This window comes from Salmo salar, chromosome 18, assembly GCF_965601325.2.
Source record: "Salmo salar chromosome 18, fSalSal1, whole genome shotgun sequence".
NCBI lineage: Eukaryota > Metazoa > Chordata > Actinopteri > Salmoniformes > Salmonidae > Salmo > Salmo salar.
The window spans coordinates 81,591,989-81,614,019 of record NC_138308.1 but is presented as its reverse complement, the minus strand read 5'-3'; the positions used below and the strand labels follow the sequence as shown (position 1 = coordinate 81,614,019).

The following is a 22,031-nucleotide window of genomic DNA, read 5'->3' as shown; positions in this document are numbered from 1 at the left end:
ATAGATTTAGCCGTGGAATCGACATCGGCTGGAAACTGGTTTTAACCAATCAGCATTCAGGATTAGACCCACCTGTTGTACAATAGACAATAAACTACAGGACAATAGCAGACAAACTTCAATCCTGAATGCTGATTGGTTAAAACCGCATTCCAGCCGGTGTGGGGAGGTAAATTGACCAGAGGAGGCTGGTGGGAGGGGCTATAGAAGGTCAGGCTCATTGTAATGGCTGGAATGGAATAGGCCAAGAGGACATCCTCAAGGTCCGAGGGCGACACATGAGTTTTACATGTCTCCTCCAGGGCTACTTATCATGAGAGGAGGTTGTGTTTCCAAATCACCTCTTCTACACGTGACCAACCTGTTCTGTTCTGCAGGGCACGAGAGCACGAGGTTGGAGTTTGAGAGTACAGGGAAGGTAGAGGTGCGTGAGTGTGTGCCCTCCCGAGTGGTGAGGTGTATGTCTGTGCTGATCAAGTACGCTGAGGACCCAGATCCACTGAAGACAAGGGAAGTCATCACCACACTGGGACAGCTACTGAATGGTGAGACACACACACACACACACACACACACACACACACACACACACACACACACACACACACACACACACACACACACACACACACACACACACACACACACACACACACACACACACACACACACACACACACACACACAATTATCATGAACTATGTGCATAATGACTTTAGGTCTTGTGAGCAGTAAGGGCGAGATGCTGTGGAACATGGACTCTGAGAGGTGGAAGAGAACCAGCCTGGTGAAGAGAAAGGAGTTCATAGAGACAGTCAGTCTGGAGCTCATCCTCACCTCAGACAGCTGGGCAAAAGACTGGAAGGACAAACGCTACGGTAACAATGGCATAATATTGCTCCAACACCAGGTTAAACCATTTGACTACAGCCTGCACTCTGAGATAAAAAGGGTTATTGGCTGTCCATGTGGGAGAACACTTTGAACAACCTTTATGGGTTCCATGTACTGTTGAACCCCATTAAGTTCCATTCATAACCTTCTGTGTAAAAGGCTCTATATGGAACTTAAAAGGGTTCAATATGAAACCCAAACGGGTTATCAAAGGGTTCTCCCACGGCGACAGCCAAAGAACCCTTTATAGGTAGGTAACACTATGTAGTACTTTTATTCTTAGAGGCATTAGACCCTGCACCTGCCATGGTAACACTATGTAGTACTTTTATTCTTAGAGGCATTAGACCCTGCACCTGCTCAGGTAACACTATGTAGTACTTTTATTCTTAGAGGCATTAGACCCTGCACCTGCTCAGGTAACACTATGTAGTACTTTTATTCTTAGAGGCATTAGACCCTGCACCTGCTCAGGTAACACTATGTAGTACTTTTATTCTTAGAGGCATTAGACCCTGCACCTGCTCAGGTAACACTAGCTTCCACAGTACCACTTCTATTACTTGACTTTGGCTTCATGACTCAAGACCCTGTTAGTTCACTGAGCTGATGCCTTGGAGTATTTTACAGAAGGTTTGGGGACCTGGATGTAAAATGCAGTATGGTTATGTGGTAATATGGTCTTAGTGTAAGAGGGTTTATGGTACTAGGTAGTTATAAACAGTGGACATCTGTATCTAGTACAGCTCCAATAGGGGAGGCTGGTGGAGGGAGAACTCAGAGGACGGCTTATTGTAATGCTATGGAATGGCATCATGAACGGTATCAAACACATATCAAACACGTGTTTGGTACGATTTCTCAATCCGTTTCATCCATTACAATAAACCCATGCTCCGATTTCTCACGCCACCAGCCCCCTGTGGTTCAGCATCATGTCCAGCCACCCAGTCACTTATAGGATACGTGTTCCTCTTGTACGCGATAGTGGTTACTGGCTAATGTGTGTGCACGCACGTATCAGACAATAACAAGCGGGATACATATGGAAGATTGGCCTGTCAGGTGTTAGATTGGGGTTGGTGAGTGGGAGTACAACAATGACTTGAATCCTGAAGATTGGCCTGTCAGGTGTTAGATTGGGGTTGGTGAGTGGGAGTACAACAATGACTTGAATCCTGAACGTCAGGAGTTCAAATCAGTTTCGGGTCAATTTTGACAAAAGTCCTTTAAGTGTTTTTGTTTGCTAATTCTTGTTGCTAATGCACATTTTTGATAGTACCTTCCATTGACAACTTACCCATGCCACTCCAAGTTAATGCCTAATCCTAACCACTCAAAGTTAAGGCCTAACCTTAACTAGTGATGTTATGTTTGATACTGGAGCTCTGAGGCATGTGTCGACGTCTCTAAGCAGCTAACTTTGAACCATTGTGCCAATGTGTGTATTACTTTATCAAAAGTATGAAATCAATGACGTACGAAGCTTCATTTTTATCATGAGCTTTTTCAAACTGTGTGTTACATGTGTTACATGCCAGACCATGCAAATGAAGGGATGTCCACGGAGTTGAGGAACACAACGGACAAAATGTCATTTACAATCTCCCAGTTCCCCGATGGTAAAGTTTTTTTTTTCATTAAATCAAATCAAACTTTATTTGCCACATGCGCCGAATACAACACGTGTAGACTTTCCCGTTAAATGCTTACTTACAAGCCCCTAACCAACAATGCAGTTCAAGAAAAAACGTACCTTTACCTTTCTATTACCTTTCTATCCAGTATGTGTGTGTGTACTCCAGTAAAGGAAGGATATAGAACAGACTGTATACTCTCTCCATCACTGAGATTATTTTTGACCAGTTGATATGAATTATTTTAAATTGATGTGTGTGTCTCCCCAAGGGTTGTGGATTGTAAAGAACATTTTCCCTTTGGTCCAAACATGGGAATGGGGAACCACGTCCAACTTCCTCTTCAAGTTCCAAGGTACAGTAACATCAGACCTCTTCCTAACATGATAACATAACTAGTATCAGTCATCAGGATCTGATTTTTCCCTTCAAAATATCAACTTTCTTGGTTGGTTCTCTTTCTCTCTCTACCCCCCTCTCTACTCCTCTCTCTTCTCGCTCCCCCTATCTCTCTAATCCCCCTCTCTCTCTACATCCCCCATTTCTCTCTACCCCCTCACTCCCTCTCCCCCCTCGCTGTCTGTCTCTCTACCCCCCTCTCTACGCTCCCTCTCTCTCTACCCCTCCATCTCCCCAGATACTAACGTTCCGAGCAGCATGGCATCCAAAGAGAAGATTCACCTGGTAGATGCTGGGTTAAAGATTAATTCTCCCTACCCCCCCGTCCTGCGCCCATCCAGGGAGGTTGACCTCATCATCTCCTTGGACTTCAGCGAGGGAGACCCCTTTGAGGCAAACACACACACACACACACACACACACACACAATGCTTATTCCTATTCAAGCCTTTCAGAAGAACATGAAGTGCCTAGATAGTAGTGACCCTCTCAATTCAATTCAATTCAATTCTAGGAGCTTTATTGGCATGGGAAACATATGTTAACATTGACAAAGCTAGTAAAGTAGATAATAAACAATAAAAATTAACAGTTACCCTTACAGAAATTCCAAAAGAATAAAGACATTACAAATGTAATTATGTCTATATACAGTGTTGTATCAATGTGCAAATGGTTAAAGTACAAAAGGGAAAATAAATAAACATAAATGTGGGTTGTATTTACAATGGTGTTTGTTCTTCACTGGTTGCCCTTTTTCTGTGGCAACAGGTCACAAATCTTGCTGCTGTGATGGCACACTGGTATTTCACCCAGTAGATATGGGAGTTTATCAAAATTGGGTTTGATTTGAATTATTTGTGGATCTGTGTAATCTGAGGGAAATATGTGTCACTAATATGGTCATACATTTGGCAGGAGGTAAGGAAGTGTTGCTCAGTTTCCACCTAATTTTGTAGGCAGTGTGCACATAGCCTGTCTTCTCTTGAGAGCCAGGCCTGCCTATGGTGGCCTTTCTCAATAGCAAGGCTATGCTCATTGAGTCTGTACATAGTCAAAGTTTTCCTTAAGTTTGGGTCTGCCACTGTGTACTCTCTGTTTAGGGCCAAATAGCATTCTAGTTTGCTCTGTTTTTGTATTAATTCTTTCCAATGTGTCAAGTAATTATCTTTTTGTTTTTTCATGATTTGGTTGGGTCTAATGGTGTTTCTGTCCCTTCTCTTGCTCTCTCTCTAGGGAGTAGGGGCTAGGAGGTAGTGACTAGGAAGTAGGGCCTAGGGCACATGTCAAACTCATTCCACGGAGGGCTGTGTCTGCGGGTTTTCGCTCCACCCTTGTACTTGATTGATAAATGAATGTACTAATTAGTAAGGAACTCCCCTCACCTTGTTGTGGAGGTCTTAATTAAAAGGAAAAACTAAAACCCGCAGCCACTCAGCCAGCCATGGAATGAGAGACACCCCTGACCTAGGGAGTAGGAACTAGGGACTAGGGAGTAGGGGCTACAGAATAGTGACTAGGAAGTAGGTAGTTGTGACTTGGAAGTAGGGCCTAGGGAGTAGGGACTAGAGGCTGGTTAGGAGAAGGACATTGACATAACCATACTACTGATCCTGCTCCTCACAGACGGTGTTTAGTGCCAAAAAGTATGCACGTCAGGAGAAGGTCCCCTTTCCCCCGGTGAAGGAGAGTGTGAGAGATGAGAAAGACCGTCCGCAGGGCTGCTACGTTTTCGAGGGGCGACGCCCTGAAGAGCCCACCATCATGCACATGCCCCTGTTCAACCTGCAGAACTGCAAAGGTCTGTGGTAGTCATCATAGTAGTCAGTGTCTATCTGTCTTTTATACTTGTCTCTCTGATTATGCCCTATTCTGACCTCCCTCTTATTTTCTGTCTCTTTGTTTTTCTCTGTGTCATGTCTTTTTCTTGTTTATCTGCACACACGGTCTGTTTTTTATGATGGAATTAGTATTTTTATTTTACTTTACATTTATATAACTAGGCAAGTCAGTTAAGAACAAATTCTTATTTTCAATGACGGCCTAGGAACAGTGGGTTAACTGCCTTGTTCTGGTTGCAGAACAACAGATTTTTACCTTGTCAGCTCAGGGATTCAAATCGTGCAACCTTTCGGTTATTAGTCCAACGCTCTAACCACTAGGCTACCTGCCATAATGCACTTTAAGGTGCATTACCACTACCGGGCTGGGCTGGACTGGAGTGTAGACTTCAGTTCACCTTTCAATCACCCACGTGGGTATATGTTACTAAAAACCAAATCAGGAGATGAGAAAGGCAGGACTTGCAGCGCGCAAGCATTGTGGGTGAAATGATTGAATACTGCACGCGACACGAGCAGTGTGGTCAGCATGTTAGTCTCTGTCTCAGTCTCTGTCTCTAAGTTGTTCTAAGTGTTGTATCTGTATTAATTCTCTGGGCTCTATTTTTAACAAACCTAATGCCATGGTAAATCTAAACATTGGCGGTAGCACCATAGAAGCCATACTCAAGCGCGATCCGGACCCAGAACGGGGTCAATATGTCACGAACTGGCTTGTAGCCCATAACAAAAAGGGAGGCAATGCAGAGATCAAGGAATAACAAATATATTTATTAACTAAAGAAAACTATATACAATTAACAATGCTGTGTGTAGTCAGTAATGTACAGTGAGGGAAAAAAGTATTTGATCCCCTGCTGATTTTGTACGTTTGCCCACTGACAAAGAAATGATCAGTCTATAATTTTAATGGTAGGTTTATTTGAACAGTGAGAGACAGAATAACAACAAAAAATCCAGAAAAAATACATCAAAAATGTTATAAATTGATTTGCATTTTAATGAGGGAAATAAGTTTGCGTACGTAGATGTGATGAGGGATGAGGGGTGTCCCTGGCTACACCCCCATAAAATCAGGGACCACCAAGGACCCCGGAACATCACACTAACCAAACATAAACAAACAAAATACTGCCCTGATAAACGCTATCACCCTGCCCCAGCCAACCTCATCCTCCCCAGACCTCAGAAACCTTTGCGCACAGGAACCAACCTTTAAAACCTCTTATGGCTTGGCGGCAGTATTTCGACGTCTGGAAGAGAAGCGTGCCCAAAGTAAACTGCCTGTTACTCAGGCCCAGAAGCTAGGATATGCATATACTAGCATTGGATAGAAAACACTCTGAAGTTTCCAAAACTGTTAAAATAATGTCTGTGTAAAACAGAACTGATATGGCAGGCAAAAACCTGAGGAAAATCCATCCAGGAAGTGGATTTTTTGACGTGGGTAGTTTTCAATTGAATGTCTATAGAGTATCTAATGGGTTAGGACCCAGATTGCAGATCCTATGGCTTCCAATAGATGTCAACAGTCTTTAGACATTGTTTCAGGCTTGTTTTCTGAAAAATTAAGAAGAATGAGACCTTTCTGTCAGTGGACTGTAGAATCATGCAGTGCTGGTTTGCGTGCATGACTGAGTGCGCGCCCTTCATTGTTTTTCCTTTCTATTGAATATGCTATTGTCCGGTTGAAATATTATCAATTATTTACATAATTGACAACCTGAGGATTAATTATAAACATCGTTTGACATGATTCGACGAACTTTACCGGTACTATTAGGATGTATTCGTCTGCATGTTTTGACCGCCTTTGAGCCAGTGGATTACTGAACAAAACGCGCCAACAAAACAGAGTTTTTGGGATATAAAGAGGGACTTTATCGAACAAAACAAACATTTACTGTGTAGCTGGGACTCTTGTGACTGCAACCATATGAAAATCTTCAAAAGGTAAGTGATTAATTTTATCGCCATTTCTGACTTTTGTAATTCCTTTACTTGGTTGTAAAATGTTTGTATGCTTTTGTAAGCGGGGCGCTGTCCTCAGATAATCGCATGGTATGCTTTCGCCGGAAAGCCTTTTTGAAATCTGACAAAGCGGCTGGATTAACAAGAAGTTAATCTTTAAGCCGATATATAACACTTGTATTTTTTATGAATGTTTATTATGACTATTTCTGTATTTTGAATTTGGCGCTCTGCAATTTCACCGGATGTTGTCGATGTGGGTCGCTAGCAGAACGCCTGCGCCAGAAAGGTTAAGAGGAAAGAAGAAAATGAGGACAGCAGAGAATAGATGACAGGAGCGACAGGACAATACAAAATAGATAAAATAAACAGTGGCCAGTCACGTGGACGACACGCATACCCTCTGGGACCACGCATATGAGAAAACGCGTGTCCAACGATCAATAGGACCAGACGCGTTCAGGAACAGCGCGCACGAGAGAGCACGTCAGCAACGACATTATCAGTACCCCTGATGTGCCGCACATCGAGATGAAATGCCTGTAAAAAAACACCATCTCATTATCCTCTGATTAGGACACATCATAGACCTCAAAAAGGTGAGAGGGTTATGGTCGGTGTAGACCACAATAGGCATTACACCCGACATGGCGCTGTTGGAAAACGTGACCAAACAGATAAGAGGTGAAATTAGAACATTGGTCACTCTGAATAACCTTAGGGATTCCAAACAGCGAGAAACTGAGTCAAAGCTATTAGCAGACTTAGTGGTGATAGAACGGAGAGGATAGGCAGCAGGAAACCTAGTTGTCTGACATCACAGTGATCACAGACCACTACTACCATTCTTCGAGTGAGGCAGAGGGCCAACATAGTCAATAATCAGATACTCAAAAGGTTGCCTGACTACGTGAATAGGAAACAGTGGTACCGGCTTAATAGCTTAACTTCTCTAGGGCCAGTGGGACGAAATCGTCCCACCTACGTAACAGCCAGTGGAATCCTGTGGCGCGTTATTCAAATACCTTAGAAATGCTATTACTTCAATTTCTCAAACATATGACTATTTTACACCATTTTAAAGACAAGACTCTCGTTAATCTAACCACACTGTCCAATTTCAAAAAGGCTTTACAACGAAAGCAAAACATTAGATTATGTCAGCAGAGTACCCAGCCAGAAATAATCAGACACCCATTTTTCAAGCTAGCATATAATGTCACATAAACCCAAACCACAGCTAAATGCAGCACTAACCTTTGATGATCTTCATCAGATGACACACCTAGGACATTATGTTATACAATACATGCATGTTTTGTTCCATCAAGTTCATATTTATATCAAAAACCAGCTTTTTACATTAGCATGTGACGTTCAGAACTAGCATACCCCCGCAAACTTCCGGTGAATTTACTAAATTACTCACGATAAACGTTCACAAAAAGCATAACAATTATTTTAAGAATTATAGATACAGAACTCCTCTATGCACTCGCCATGTCCGATTTTAAAATAGCTCTTCGGTGAAAGCACATTTTGCAATATTCTAAGTAGATAGCCCGGCATCACAGGGCTAGCTATTTAGACACCCACCAAGTTTAGCCCTCACCAAAGTCAGATTTACTATAAGAAAAATGTTATTACCTTTGCTGTTCTTCGTCAGAATGCACTCCCAGGACTTCTACTTCAATAACAAATGTTGGTTTGGTTAAAAATAATCCATAGTTATGTTCAAATATCCTCTGTTTTGTTAGTGCGTTCAAGACACTATCCGAAGTGTAAAGAAGGGTGATGCGCACGACGCATTTCGTGACCAAAAAAATTCTAAATATTCCATTACCGTACTTCGAAGCATGTCAACCGCTGTTTAAAATCAATTTTTATGCCATTTTTTCTCGTAATAAAGCGATAATATTCCGACCGGGAAAGCGTGTTTACGTTCAAAGAGAGAGAAAATAAAAACATGGGATCCCCTCGTGCACGAGCCTCAGTCTGATGGTCCTCTGATCGGCCACTTACCCAAGGCGCTAAAGTTTTTCAGCCAGCGGCTGGAATTACATTATTCAGCTTTTTCCCGGGTTCTGAGAGCCTATGGGAGCCGTAGGAAGTGTCACGTTAGAGCAAAGATCCTAAATTTTCAAAGTTGGTCAGAGAGGGTACTTCCTGTACAGAGTCTTCTCAGGTTTTTGCCTGCCATATGAGTTCTGTTATACTCACAGACACCATTCAAACAGTTTTAGAAACTTTAGGGTGTTTTCTATCCAAAGCCAATAATTATATGCATATTCTAGTTTCTGGGCAGTAGTAATAACCAGATTAAATCGGGTACGTTTTTTATCCGGCCGTGTAAATACCGCCCCCTAGCCCTAAAAGGTTAACTTCTCTGGGCTACGTGGGACGCTACTGTCCCACTCACGGTTCACACTATTCAACAGCCAGTGAAATATCAGGGCGGCAAATTCAAAACAAAAAAATATTATAGTTCAAATTTCTCAAATATACAACAACACTGCTCAAAAAAATAAAGGGAACACTTAAACAACACAATGTAACTCCAAGTCAATCACACTTCTGTGAAATCAAACTGTCCACTTAGGAAGCAACACTGATTGACAATAAATTTCACATGCTGTTGTGCAAATGGAATAGACAACAGGTGGAAATTATAGGCAATTAGCAAGACACCCCCAATAAAGGAGTGGTTCTGCAGGTGGGGACCACAGACCACTTCTCAGTTCCTATGCTTCCTGGCTGATGCTTTGGTCATTTTTGAATGCTGGCGGTGCTTTCACTTTAGTGGTAGCATGAGACGGAGTCTACAACCCACACAAGTGGCTCAGGTAGTGCAGCTCATCCAGGATGGCACATCAATGCGAGCTGTGGCAAGAAGGTTTGCTGTGTCTGTCAGCGTAGTGTCCAGAGCATGGAGGCGCTACCAGGAGACAGGCCAGTACATCAGGAGACGTGGAGGAGGCCGTAGGAGGGCAACAACCCAGCAGCAGGACCGCTACCGCCGCCTTTGTGCAAGGAGGAGCAGGAGAAGCACTGCCCGAGCCCTGCAAAATGACCTCCAGCAGGCCACAAATGTGCATGTGTCTGCTCAAACGGTCAGAAACAGACTCCATGAGGGTGGTATGAGGGCCCGACGTCCACAGGTGGGGGTTGTGCTTACAGCTCAACACCGTGCAGGACGTTTTGCATTTGCCAGAGAACACCAAGATTGGCAAATTCGCCACTGGCGCCCTGTGCTCTTCACAGATGAAAGCAGGTTCACACTGAGCACGTGACAGACGTGACAGAGTCTGGAGATGCCGTGGAGAACGTTCTGCTGCCTGCAACATCCTCCAGCATGACCGGTTTGGCGGTGGGTCAGCCATGGTGTGGGGTGGCATTTCTTTGGGGGGCCGCACAGCCCTCCATGTGCTCGCCAGAGGTAGCCTGACTGCCATTAGGTACCGAGATGAGATCCTCAGACCCCTTGTGAGACCATATGCTGGTGCGGTTGGCCCAGGATTCCTCCTAATGCAAGACAATGCTAGACCTCATGTGGCTGGAGTGTGTCAGCAGTTCCTGCAAGAGGAAGGCATTGATGCTATGGACTGGCACGCCCATTTCCCAGACCTGAATCCAATTGAGCACATCATGTCTCGCTCCATCCACCAACGCCACGTTGCACCACAGACTGTCCAGGAGTTGGCGGATGCTTTAGTCCAGGTCTGGGAGGAGATCCCTCAGGAGACCATCCGCCACCTCATCAGGAGCATGCCCAGGCGTTGTAGGGAGGTCATACAGGCACGTGGAGGCCACACACACTACTGAGCCTCATTTTGACTTGTTTTAAGGACATTACATCAAAGTTGGATCAGCCTGTAGTGTGATTTTCCACTTTAATTTTGAGTGTGACTCCAAATCCAGACCTCCATGGGTTGATAAATTGGATTTCCATTGATTCTTTTTGTGTGGTTTTGTTGTCAGCACATTCAACTATGTAAAGAAAAAATTATTTAATAAGATTATTTATTTCATTCAGATCTAGGATGTGTTGTTTAACCTCTTGGGGCTAGGTGGGACGCTAGCGTGCCACCCGTGGTGCACTCCATCAACAGCAGGTGCATTTCAAGAGCGGCAAATTTGAATCCAAATAAATGTCAAAATTCAAATTTTTCAAAAATACAACTATTTTACACCATTTGAAAGATAAACATCTCCTTAATCTAACCACGTTTTATGATTTCAAAAAGGTTTTACGGCGAAAGCATAAATTTAGAGTATGTTAGGACAGTACATTTACAAGAGTTGTGTGTAATGTTTTGTCAAGTCAAAGACAGGGTCACCAAAACCATAAAACCAGCTAAAATGATGCACTAACCTTTTACAATCTCCATCAGATGACACTCCTAGGACATTATGTTAGACAATGCATGCATTTTTAGTTCTATCAAGTTCATATTTATATCCAAAAACAGCGTTTTACTATGGCATTGATGTTGAGGAAATCGTTTCCCTCCAATAACCGGCAGTCAAGTCAACACCACAAATTAAATAATTAAAATTAGAAAACATTGGTAAAATATTATATTGTCATTTAAAGAATTATAGATTTACATCTCTTGAACGCAATCAACTTGCCAGATTTAAAAATAACCTTACTGGGAAATCACACTTTGCAATAATCTGAGCACTGCGCCCAGAAAAATACGCGTTGCGATACAGACTAGACGTCATGTTGGGGAGATCTAAAATCGAAAATACTATGGAAATAATCCATTACCTTTGATTCTCTTCATCAGATGTCACTTCCAGGTATCACAGGTCCATAACGAATGTAGTTTTGTTCAAAAAAGCTCATCATTTATGTCCAAAAATCTCCGTCTCGTTAGCACATGACGTAAGCCAGCCGGACTTCTCGTCATGAACGAGGGGAAAAAATATATTTCCGTTCGTTCAAACATGTCAAACGTTGTATAGCATAAATCATTAGGGCCTTTTTTAACCAGAACATGAATAATATTCAAGGTGGACGAATGCATACTCTTTTATAACGTATTGGAACGAGGGTACCCAACATGAACTCGCGCGCCAGGTGTCTAATGGGACATCATCGTTCCATGGCTCTTGTTCGGTCAGATCTCCCTCCAGAAGACTCAAAACACTTTGTAAAGGCTGGTGACATCTAGTGGAAGCAATAGGAAGTGCCAAAATATTCCTAAGCCCCTGTGCTTTTCAATGGGATAGGTTTAAAGTCAATACAACACATCAGGTATCCACTTCCTGTCAGAAAATGTCTCAGGGTTTTGCCTGCCAAATGAGTTCTGTTATACTCACAGACACCATTCAAACAGTTTTAGAAACTTTAGAGTGTTTTCTATCCATATATAATAAGTATATGCATATTCTAGTTACTGGGTAGGATTAGTAACCAGATTAAATCGGGTACATTTTTTTTATCCAGACGTGCAAATGCTGCCCCCTAGACCCAACAGGTTAAGTGTTCCCTTTATTTTTTTGAGCAGTATATTTTACACCATTTTAAAGATACACTTCTCCTTAATCCAACCACATTGTCCGATTTCAAAAAGGCTTTATGGCAAAAGCATAACATTAGATTATGTTAGGACTGCGCCAACACAAGAAAAACCACACAGCCATTTTCAGGAGAGGCGTCACAAAAACCAGAAATACAGATAAAATTAAGCACTAACCTTTGACGATCTTCATCAGATGACACTCATAGGACTTCATGTTACACAATACATGTATGTTTTGATCGATATCCATTTTACATTGGCGCGTGATGTTCAGAAAGTATTTTGCCTCCAAAACTTCCGGTGAATGAGCACAACAATTTACAAAAATACTCATCATAAACATTGATAAAATATTAAACTGTTATTCAAAGAATTATAGATCAACATCTCCTTAATGCAACCGCTGTGACAGATTTCAAAAAAGCTTCACGGGGAAAGCACACCTTTGCAATAATATGAGTACGGCGCTCAGAAAAAAACATCAGGCAATACAGATACCCGCCATTTTGGAGTCATCTAAAATCATAAATAGCATTATAAATATTCACTTACCTTTGATGATCTTCATCAGAATGCACTCTCAGGAATCCCAGGTCCACAATAAATGTTGTTTTGTTCGATAAAGTCCATCATTTATGTCCAAATACCTCGTTGTTAGCACGTTCAGTAAGCTACTCCAAATGTAGGAAGCACGCTGAAAATTTCACGACGAAAAGTCAAAAAAGGTTTTATTTACGTTCGTAGGAACATGTCAAACGATGTATAGCATCAATCTTTAGGGCCTTTTTAACATAAATCTTCCATAATATTCCAACCGGACGATTCCAATGTCTTCAAAAACGTTATGGAACACAGCTACCTCTCACATGAATGCGCGCCACTGAACTCATATCCTTTTCTGACTCACCAACTTCCAGGTCCTCTTGTTCGCTCTCTGTTCACTGCAAAAGCCTGAAACAAGGTTCTAAAGACTGTTGACATCTAGTGGAAGCCTTAGGAAGTGCAAAATGAACCCCTTTCCGTCACTGTGTGTTAGATAGGCAATGACTTGAAGACTACAAGCCTCAGATTTCCCACTTCCTGGTTGGATTTTTCTCAGGTTTTTGCCTGCCATATGAGTTCTGTTATACTCACAGACATCATTCAAACAGTTTTAGAAACGTCAGTATTTTCTATCCAAATCTACTAATGATATGCATATCCTACCTTCTGGGCCGGAGTAGCAGGCAGTTTAATTTGGGCACGTCATTCATCCTGAATTTCCAAATACTCAAAACATACTCACCTGCCAAAACCGCAGCTTCAGAGAATCTTCACTTTCATTTGTTAATGTATGCGGCTAGACAATCAGGGATTGTGTCCTTAAATTGCTCTAGCATAAATCAGATCACACAGCCCCTGGAAACACCAGCGATTAAACGGTGAAGATACCTCTCGTGCAAACTCAACATGAGTCTGTTTATCAGCCTTTTTTAAAGTTCTAAATCGTTGGCGGTAAGCCTCAGGAATCAATTCGTAAATCTGTAACACAGCCATTTTAACCTCTATGGGCTAGGTGGGACGCTTGCGTCCCACCTACGTAACAGCCACTGGCAGCCTGTGGCGCGATTTTCAAAACCGTAAAAATCCTATTACTTCAATTTCTCAAACATATGACTATTTTACAGCTATTTAAAGACAAGACTCTCGTTAATCTAACCACACTGTCCGATTTCAAAAAGGCTTTACAACGAAAGCAAAACATTAGATTATGTCAGCAGAGTACCAAGCCAGAAATAATCAGACACCCATTTTTCAAGCCAGCATATAATGTCACCAAAACCCAGAAGACAGCTAAATGCAGCACTCACCTTTGATGATCTTCATCAGATGACAACCCTAGGACATTATGTTATACAATACATGCATGTTTTGTTCAATCAAGTTCATATTTATATCAAAAACCAGCTTTTTACATTAGCATGTGACGTTCAGAACTAGCATACCCCCCGCAAACTTCCGGGGAATTCGCTAACATTTTACTAAATTACTCACGATAAACGTTCACAAAAAGCATAACAATTATTTTAAGAATTATAGATACAGACCTCCTCTATGCACTCGATATGTCCGATTTTAAAATAGCTAGTTTAGCACTCACCATAATCATATTTACTATTATAAAAGTTTGATTACCTTTTGTTGTCTTCGTCAGAATGCACTCCCAGGACTGCTACTTCAATAACAAATGTTGGTTTGGTCCAAAATAATCCATCGTTATATCCGAATAGCGGCGTTTTGTTCGTGCGTTCCAGACACTATCCGAAATAGTAAAGAAGTGTCGCGCGCATGGCGCAATTCGTGACAATAAAATTCGAAATATTCCATTACCGTACTTCGAAGCATGTCAACCGCTGTTTAAAATCAATTTTTACGCCATTTTTCTCGTAGAAAAGCGATAATATTCCGACAGGGAATCTCCTTTTCGGCAAACAGAGGAAAAAAATCCCAAAGGCGGGGGCGGTCGGGTCACGCGCATAAGCCCAGTGTCCCTTGATCGGCCACTTGAGAAAGGCGATAATGTGTTTCAGCCTGGGGCTGGAATGTCGACATTCTTTTTTTTCCTGGGCTCTGAGCGCCTATGGACGACGTGGGAAGTGTCACGTTAGAGCAGAGATCCTTAGTAAATGATAGAGATGGAAAAGAAGTTCAAGAAATGGTCAGACAGGCCACTTCCTGTAAAGGAATCTCTCAGGTTTTGACCTGCCATTTGAGTTCTGTTATACTCACAGACACCATTCAAACAGTTTTAGAAAATGTAGGGTGTTTTCTATCCATATGTAATAAGTATATGCATATTGTAGTTACTGGGTAGGAGTGGTAACCAGATTAAATCGGGTATGTTTTTTATCCAGCCGTGTCAATACTGCCACCTAGCCCTAACAGGTTAACCTGACACTGTCGACTACACCAAGAGCTGAATATGCTTCCTGCGCTTTACCAGTCAACACACACTGCAACATTAAACTGTGATCAGAATCAGGCCAGCTCCTAGCGTCAGCAACACCCTCAAACAACGAAAAAAAAAGTCTCTGGGTCCTTCTCATTAAATTTTACATTTTGGCAACAGCCGTACGTTTTCAACAGTATCAAATGTGTCCGTGGCACGACCGAGCGAGGAACAACCGCTAGGTAAATCAGGGTCACTTTCACAAAGCAAACTCTCCCCCGGAATCTTTCCTTCCCTAACTAATTCTAGCCGCTCTTGTTGCAGCTTGATTTTAGCACACGCCAAATCCGGTTTAAATTCCAATTCCTTTTCATACTTAACACGATCATGCTCCAGTTTAGCTTGTTCTTGCTCTAGCTGTAACAGAAGCAGTTCTTTCTGCTGTTCAAAAGGAAGACTACTAGGGCTAACAGACGGAGAGGCCATTGTAACAAAACAGGGAGACTGCTGGGGCGGTGGCGAATCCTTGTCAGAGGCTGCCACAGTGGTAATGTTGAGTATACCACTTTGCATCAGATTGGCCTTCAATATCAACCTAACAGAATTTGACGTTTATCACTTATTTCAACCTGGTAGTGATTAGTGATCTTCAACAGCTGTTCTTTAGTACATAATTCTAACAGTTCCTCTGATGGAACGCGAATGAACTCATCTACATTAGACGCCATAGTCACAAGTAACTACTAAAAATAATCTTGCTCTACCCCTCTGCTGAGCACACCAGACCACAACAAGAGAAACGCAAATCACACTGGGTACCACAGGATAGAGATGAGATGCATAAGGAGCTTCCCCAAATCCTACAATAACTCAACCCTAGTCTTCATGCGGATTTGCGGTGTGTAATTACGCACTGTAGCCCGCTGGCATGGGGGGAAAAAACTGCACGGATGTGCCCCCGGGACAACTGCTCCGTCCACAGACACCACACAAAAAAAAACATGCCCAACGTATTTCAAAGTGGAACATGTCACTAAGCCTAACATGGAAAAAGATAGTCTATAGCTCCAGGTAGCAGGTGGCACTACCCTACCTAAATCTCTCATTGGAGGTACACAGCAGGTTGAACTCTGCTCCTCAAACCAATGTCCCAACAGCGAGAGGAGCAAGAATTCCCAGCCTGGGCAGGGGCCTGGAAACTAACCAATGTTACTCTCTCCAACGCAGCACATAACCAATTATCCACTGCAGCGGCAAGTTTAACAAAGGCAACCAACACTGGTCCTACCAAACAGCGCAACTCAAAACAGCTGTACCAAAAGATGCAAACAAAGCACCCTACAGAGTTTATCAAACACTAACTCCACATTTTCTCCCAAACAAAATACACTTACCAGTTAGCTTAACGACACTAGAATTAGGCCTATTGGCATACTTTTCCATTCAACGCACCATTTGATGACATCACCGGACAACCAAAATCACTGATCCGTCTAAGGCACTATACCGAACACTTATAAGACAATGCAATGAATACCAACCAAAACGCATCCCAATTAGCATTAATCCCTTATAATGCAACAAAATACTATACGCAAAAATGTCTAGGAACCAACCTTATAATCCTGGATGAGCCCCCACTTGTCACGAACCGGCTCGTAGCCCGTAACAAAAAGGGAGACAACGCAGAGATCATAGAATAACAAAATATATTTATTAACTGAGGTAAACTATATACAATTAACCATGGGGTGTGTGTGTTGCCTTATGTAAGGGAGTAGTTGCGTACATAGATGGTGATAATGAGGGCCGTTGAAAGGTGCCAAAACAAATAACCCACAAAATGCCACAACCAAAAATAACAGTGTGTCTGCATGGAGTGAGTCTCCTCAATGAACAGGGGAAAGGTGAATTTATTCTCGGGACACACCCAAGCCCAGGTGTGTCCCATTTCCCTGACAACCCTCCCGGCTCCACCCACCGACATCCTATTAAGGAAAACAAGAGCAAAGAAAAAGAATTCGGCAGACAGAGTGGGAGGTTGTCACACTCGGACCCGCAGACCATATAGACCCTGTTATGGGTCTGGATCCGGACCGCATTTGAGTATGGATGCTATAGTGCTACCGCCAACGCTTAGATTTACCATGGCACTAGGTTTGTTAAAAATAGAGCCCAGAGAATTAGAATACAGATACTTACAAAACTTGTTTTACTCAGTCAGGCTTTGATCCCAGGTATCATAAACACACATAAGACATGGACAAATGTGTAGAAATTAGCTTTAAAACTTCAAAATGTTCTCTCCGCCAACAACAGGTGTGTAAACAGTTTTGGGTCGATTGGGTTGCGAGGTGGGGGTTTGTTACTGTGCAGATAATTGATGATATCATCCAGTTATCACCTACAGCAAGGTCAAACAAGTTAATGTTTTCGACAATTTACTAAACTACTTATTTAGAACCATATAGTTACAGCAAGTCATCACAAAGACAACAGGAGGAGGGTCTATTTTTCTCCACTTCCTGTCTGACTGACGTGCCCAAAGTAAACTGCATGTTACTCAGGCCCAGAAGCCAGGATATGCATATAATTGGTACCATTGGATAGAAAACAGTTTGAGGTTTGTAGAAATGCTAAAATATTGTATGAGACTATAACACAATTGATATGGTAGGAGAAAATCCAGAGAAAAACCAACCGTAAAATTATTTTTTTGAGAGCCCATGCTCTTCCAATGGAACGTATAAGGTCATATCCAAATCCAGCTCCCAGTTTGCAATTCCTATGGCTTCCACTAGATGTCAACAGTCTTTGTTCAAGGTTTCAGGCTTGTTTCTACCCAAACAAGGAAGAATTGAGTTTTAGTACTGGGAGTCAGAGTTGGAAGAGGACGCGCACCTGCAATTTTGCTTTCCTATTGAACATACTTATTTCCGTATGAAATATTATAGTTTAATTATATTTTAGGGCACCTGAGGATTAAATAGAAACATATTCTGACTTGTTTTGAAGTTTAGCGGAAGCTTTTTGGATTCCTTTGTCTGCAGGTTGAAAGAGTGGATTACTCAAATCGATGGCACCAACTAAACTGACTTTTTGATATAAAGAAGGAACTTATCTAACAAAACGACCATGCATGTTGTAGCTGGGACCCTTTGGATTGCAAATCAGAGGAAGATTTTCAAAATAAGTTAATATTTATTCGCTATTTGTGATTTTATGAAGCCTGTGCTGGTTGAAAAATATTTTGATGTGGGGCGCCGTTCTCAAACAATCGCATGGCATGCTTTCGCTGTAAAGCCTATTGTAAATCGGACAATGCAGTTAGATGAACAAGACTTTAAGCTTTTAACCGATATAAGACACTTGTCTTTACCCAAATGTTTAATTTACATCATTTTAATGATTATTTATTTGAATTGCGCACCCTCCAATTTCACCGGAAGTTGTCAACAGGTGTCCCCCTACTTGTAGACTAGTTCAACGCCAATTCCATCCTCCTCTCTTTCATTTTGGCAAAACGGTCTATGGCTCTGACATACAGTACACTTTTATTTTTTGTTGTCATAGGCTAGCAAGTATTTTAACTAAGTAGCTTAACTTCATCACATGGGCAACAATGAACCAGCTAAGTTTGCTAGCTAGTTAATGTGAGCTACATATAGGCTACTACATGGGCAACACATACTGAGACAGTGGGGCAGTGTTTCCCCTGCTCGGATGATTTCGCCAGTGAGACTCAGCCACTTGCAAATTGACTTAAACATTATGAAAACACAGAGAGAGGACATAAATTATTTCATAATTGAAAATGTTTTATTGGTCAAATATTTGGGGAAGCCTAGCTTCCCTTGGCATCCATGACTACAAGCCACTGCTAGGAAATTGTATGACCGGACCTTCTCAAATAGTACTTGAGTACCCCTGCGTTTTAGGTTTGGGGTTGTTTAAGAAATATTTTAGCTATTTTCACAACCAAAAAGTATCAGTGCACTGCTGGCGCAAAAGGACTGGGTTTTGATGAATAAACAAGTTGTGGGTATGACGAGGCTTGGCCTCTCACTGGCCAATCAGAACGTGCTCCACGGCAAAATGTGGTTTCTTCCATTTGTGTATTTAAGGTATTTTATGTATTGCCCTGAAGTCAATTCCAATATTAGTCCGTTATAGTATGTTAAATGGCTTACATAAACAAAATATAACCTATCTTTGCTAAATAAATTAACTTGAACCCATTTGCTGTCCACATTGTTCAAAGTAATTACATGGTTGGCTTCAATAGCATTCACACTGATATAGGGGCTAGGCCTACTGTAAATTGCATTATGGCTGAGCATGGACATGCCAAACATTGTCAATAAGCAAAATGTAATTAATTATTGATAAGGCCTAAAAAGAGAACGAATAATTCTAAACAAAACAACAACTAATTTTAAATAGGCTATGTCACACTTAGAGGTACCATCATTTCTCCCAGTGGGCATGTAATATTAAAACAATGCAGCACATCCAAACTTTTCACAGTAGCAGGACAAATATCCAATAAAAAGGGAGAATGTCCACTCACCATTATACTGCTCCCAAATAGGCCTACTGTATGTTTTATGAACATAATCGGAACCATTTCACAGATCAGATCGCATTCACACATCTCCAGAAGATGTATTGCATGCGCGGCACAGACGTTGTAACCCTAAATCCAGGAAGGTGAATCATTCTAATAAGATTGGTTGTAATACAATTAAACGAAAAACAATCTTTTTTTAAATGCATGTAAAATGTAATCGGCAGGATAAAAAGACACTCATTGCTGTTGAACCATCATTCGTTATAGGGAGGGCTTGGGTTTTGAAAATATGAAACGGAAAACATGCAGGTGTTACAGGTTACAGATAACTTCTAAATATGAGGTTTACCAGTGTTCACCGAGGTTCTCATCTCTCGTTTCATGATGGGAATGGACACGTAGGTTTTTGCGCACGTCCAAAACAGGACCTCATGGCTAAAATAAATGTGGGCCTGCCTACAATTCATAGATACAAAGTGTCACGTTGCGTCAATTCGAATCTGGTATTAGGATATAAACAAACCATGCAACTTAGTTTTGCAATGATTATTTAATTCATAAATAGAATGATAGTACAAATGGAAAATGTGATGTTCGTATACGGTCTCGCTGTGACACCACGCAGGGCAGACAGAGAAGAGAGCGTCACATCCTATTGTTCTCCCTTATATACTCTGACAGATATAGTTCCCGCTCAATGCTGGCCTGTCAGAGTGAGGAGGAGCGTGGTTTAAACTTGCTCCTCCTAACGTCGGCGTGTAGGCTGGTCCCAGCGTCGTGACGCACTTCCTGTTGCCGGTTGTAGTTCTTCTTGTCTTCAACAGTTGATTTACTCGTAGTTTATGTACTTAGCATAGCTTCCCCAGTATATTATATAAGTTATGCATACAAATAGCCAGTTCAACCCTAACAAAAGGGAATGTCAGTTCACTGTTTTATTCCTATGAAACTTCATATTTTAATAACGTTTTGGTGATTTTAAGATTTATTTCCAAGCTGTCTCAGGAGTCAAACCCTTTATCGACATTATTGACTACTTTGCGATTGCTCTTGTTCCATGCGCATATGGGAAGTGTGTCACCCCAAACAACAGCTTTTGGTTGGTCTTAAATATCCCAATCAGCGGTTGCTGAAATTAGCACTTTGGATCATGTTTTTAAGGACACACCTCAAATATTTCCACTCCTCCCATCTGAGCGCAAGCGAGTTGATATAAGACAGGTAAATTGCCTAACCCGGCGTTAGGACTGGAAAATGCCAGTGGGTCCGTTTTTACATGACGAAATGGCAAACGTACGTGTATTTGACACTAGTGTCGCCTTAATCCCCCAGCTGTAAATAGAACCCTCTGTGTTCAATATGTTCAAAGTTGTGTTATATAAGGTTCTCTGTTCTCTTCCTAGGCGAGGAGGAGATTAAGAAGGAGAGGGAGAAGTACACAACGTTGCACCAGCACTACGATGAGCCTGAGTTCGAACACCTCCTGAAGAAGGCCAAGGACAACATGAAGAACAACAAATACAGGATCCTGGTACAGATCATTATGGCTATCCAACGCAGAAAGAATCGCAAGTCAGTGGTTCGATGGCCTGTATCTGTGGTGTAAAGTACTACAGTATTTTTTGGAGTATCTTCACTTTACTATTTATGACAACTTGTGCTTCACTACATTCCTAAAGAAAAGTATATATTTCTTTACACCATACTCTCCCTGACACACAAAAGTAGCCTACTTGTTACATTTTGAACGCTTAGCAGGACAGAAAATGTATAATTCACGCATTTATCAAGAGAACATCCCTACCTGTTAGTCCCTACTGCCTCTGATCTGGTGGACTGATTAGAAGCACGTGCTGCTCATCTGTGTTCCCAACAAATGCTGATTTAAAACGATGTGTACCTACACACTGGAGAAAGCTGAACCGTCTGTGTATACCATCCCTAATGCATTAAAAACCTTGATTTTATTTTTGAGTGCAGACACATCACACCCTTCGTCTGAATTTGCGGTTTTTACGCACAAACCAAGCTTCTGGGAATGCTTGATTGTCCCCTTGATTAGAACTCACTAAACACAAATGCTTATTTTGATGTTGGAGTGTGCCCCTGGCTGTCTTTGAAAAATAAAATGGTGCCGTCTGGATTTGTAATTGAAGTAATGTGAAATTATTTATACTTTACTCAAGTATTTTACTGGGTGATTTAAACTTGAGTCATTTTCTAAACTCAGCAAAAAAATAAACGTCCTCACTGTCAACT

At 41.8% G+C, this 22,031-nt stretch overlaps 1 protein-coding gene across 1 annotated transcript; it reads left to right on the top strand.

Annotated features, from left to right (window-relative positions):
* Positions 1–313: 313 nt before the first annotated feature.
* LOC106577820 (cytosolic phospholipase A2 gamma-like) lies at positions 314–21,378 on the top strand. Its single transcript, XM_082964575.1, has 7 exons — positions 314–545; positions 720–878; positions 2,436–2,516; positions 2,803–2,886; positions 3,169–3,323; positions 4,557–4,731; positions 21,176–21,378. Exons 1-7 carry the CDS (start codon positions 314–316, stop codon positions 21,376–21,378), a joined length of 1,089 nt encoding a protein of 362 aa, XP_082820701.1.
* Positions 21,379–22,031: the final 653 nt, after the last annotated feature.

Excerpts from the sequence above, each read along its gene's own strand:
- LOC106577820 (XM_082964575.1), top strand. The coding sequence starts at position 314 with ATGAGAGGAGGTTGTGTTTCCAAATCACCTCTTCTACACGTGACCAAC. Across the intron at positions 879-2,435 it reads CTGGAAGGACAAACGCTACG|ACCATGCAAATGAAGGGATG; the intron begins GTAACAATGGCA and ends GTTACATGCCAG. Across the intron at positions 2,887-3,168 it reads CTTCCTCTTCAAGTTCCAAG|ATACTAACGTTCCGAGCAGC; the intron begins GTACAGTAACAT and ends CCATCTCCCCAG.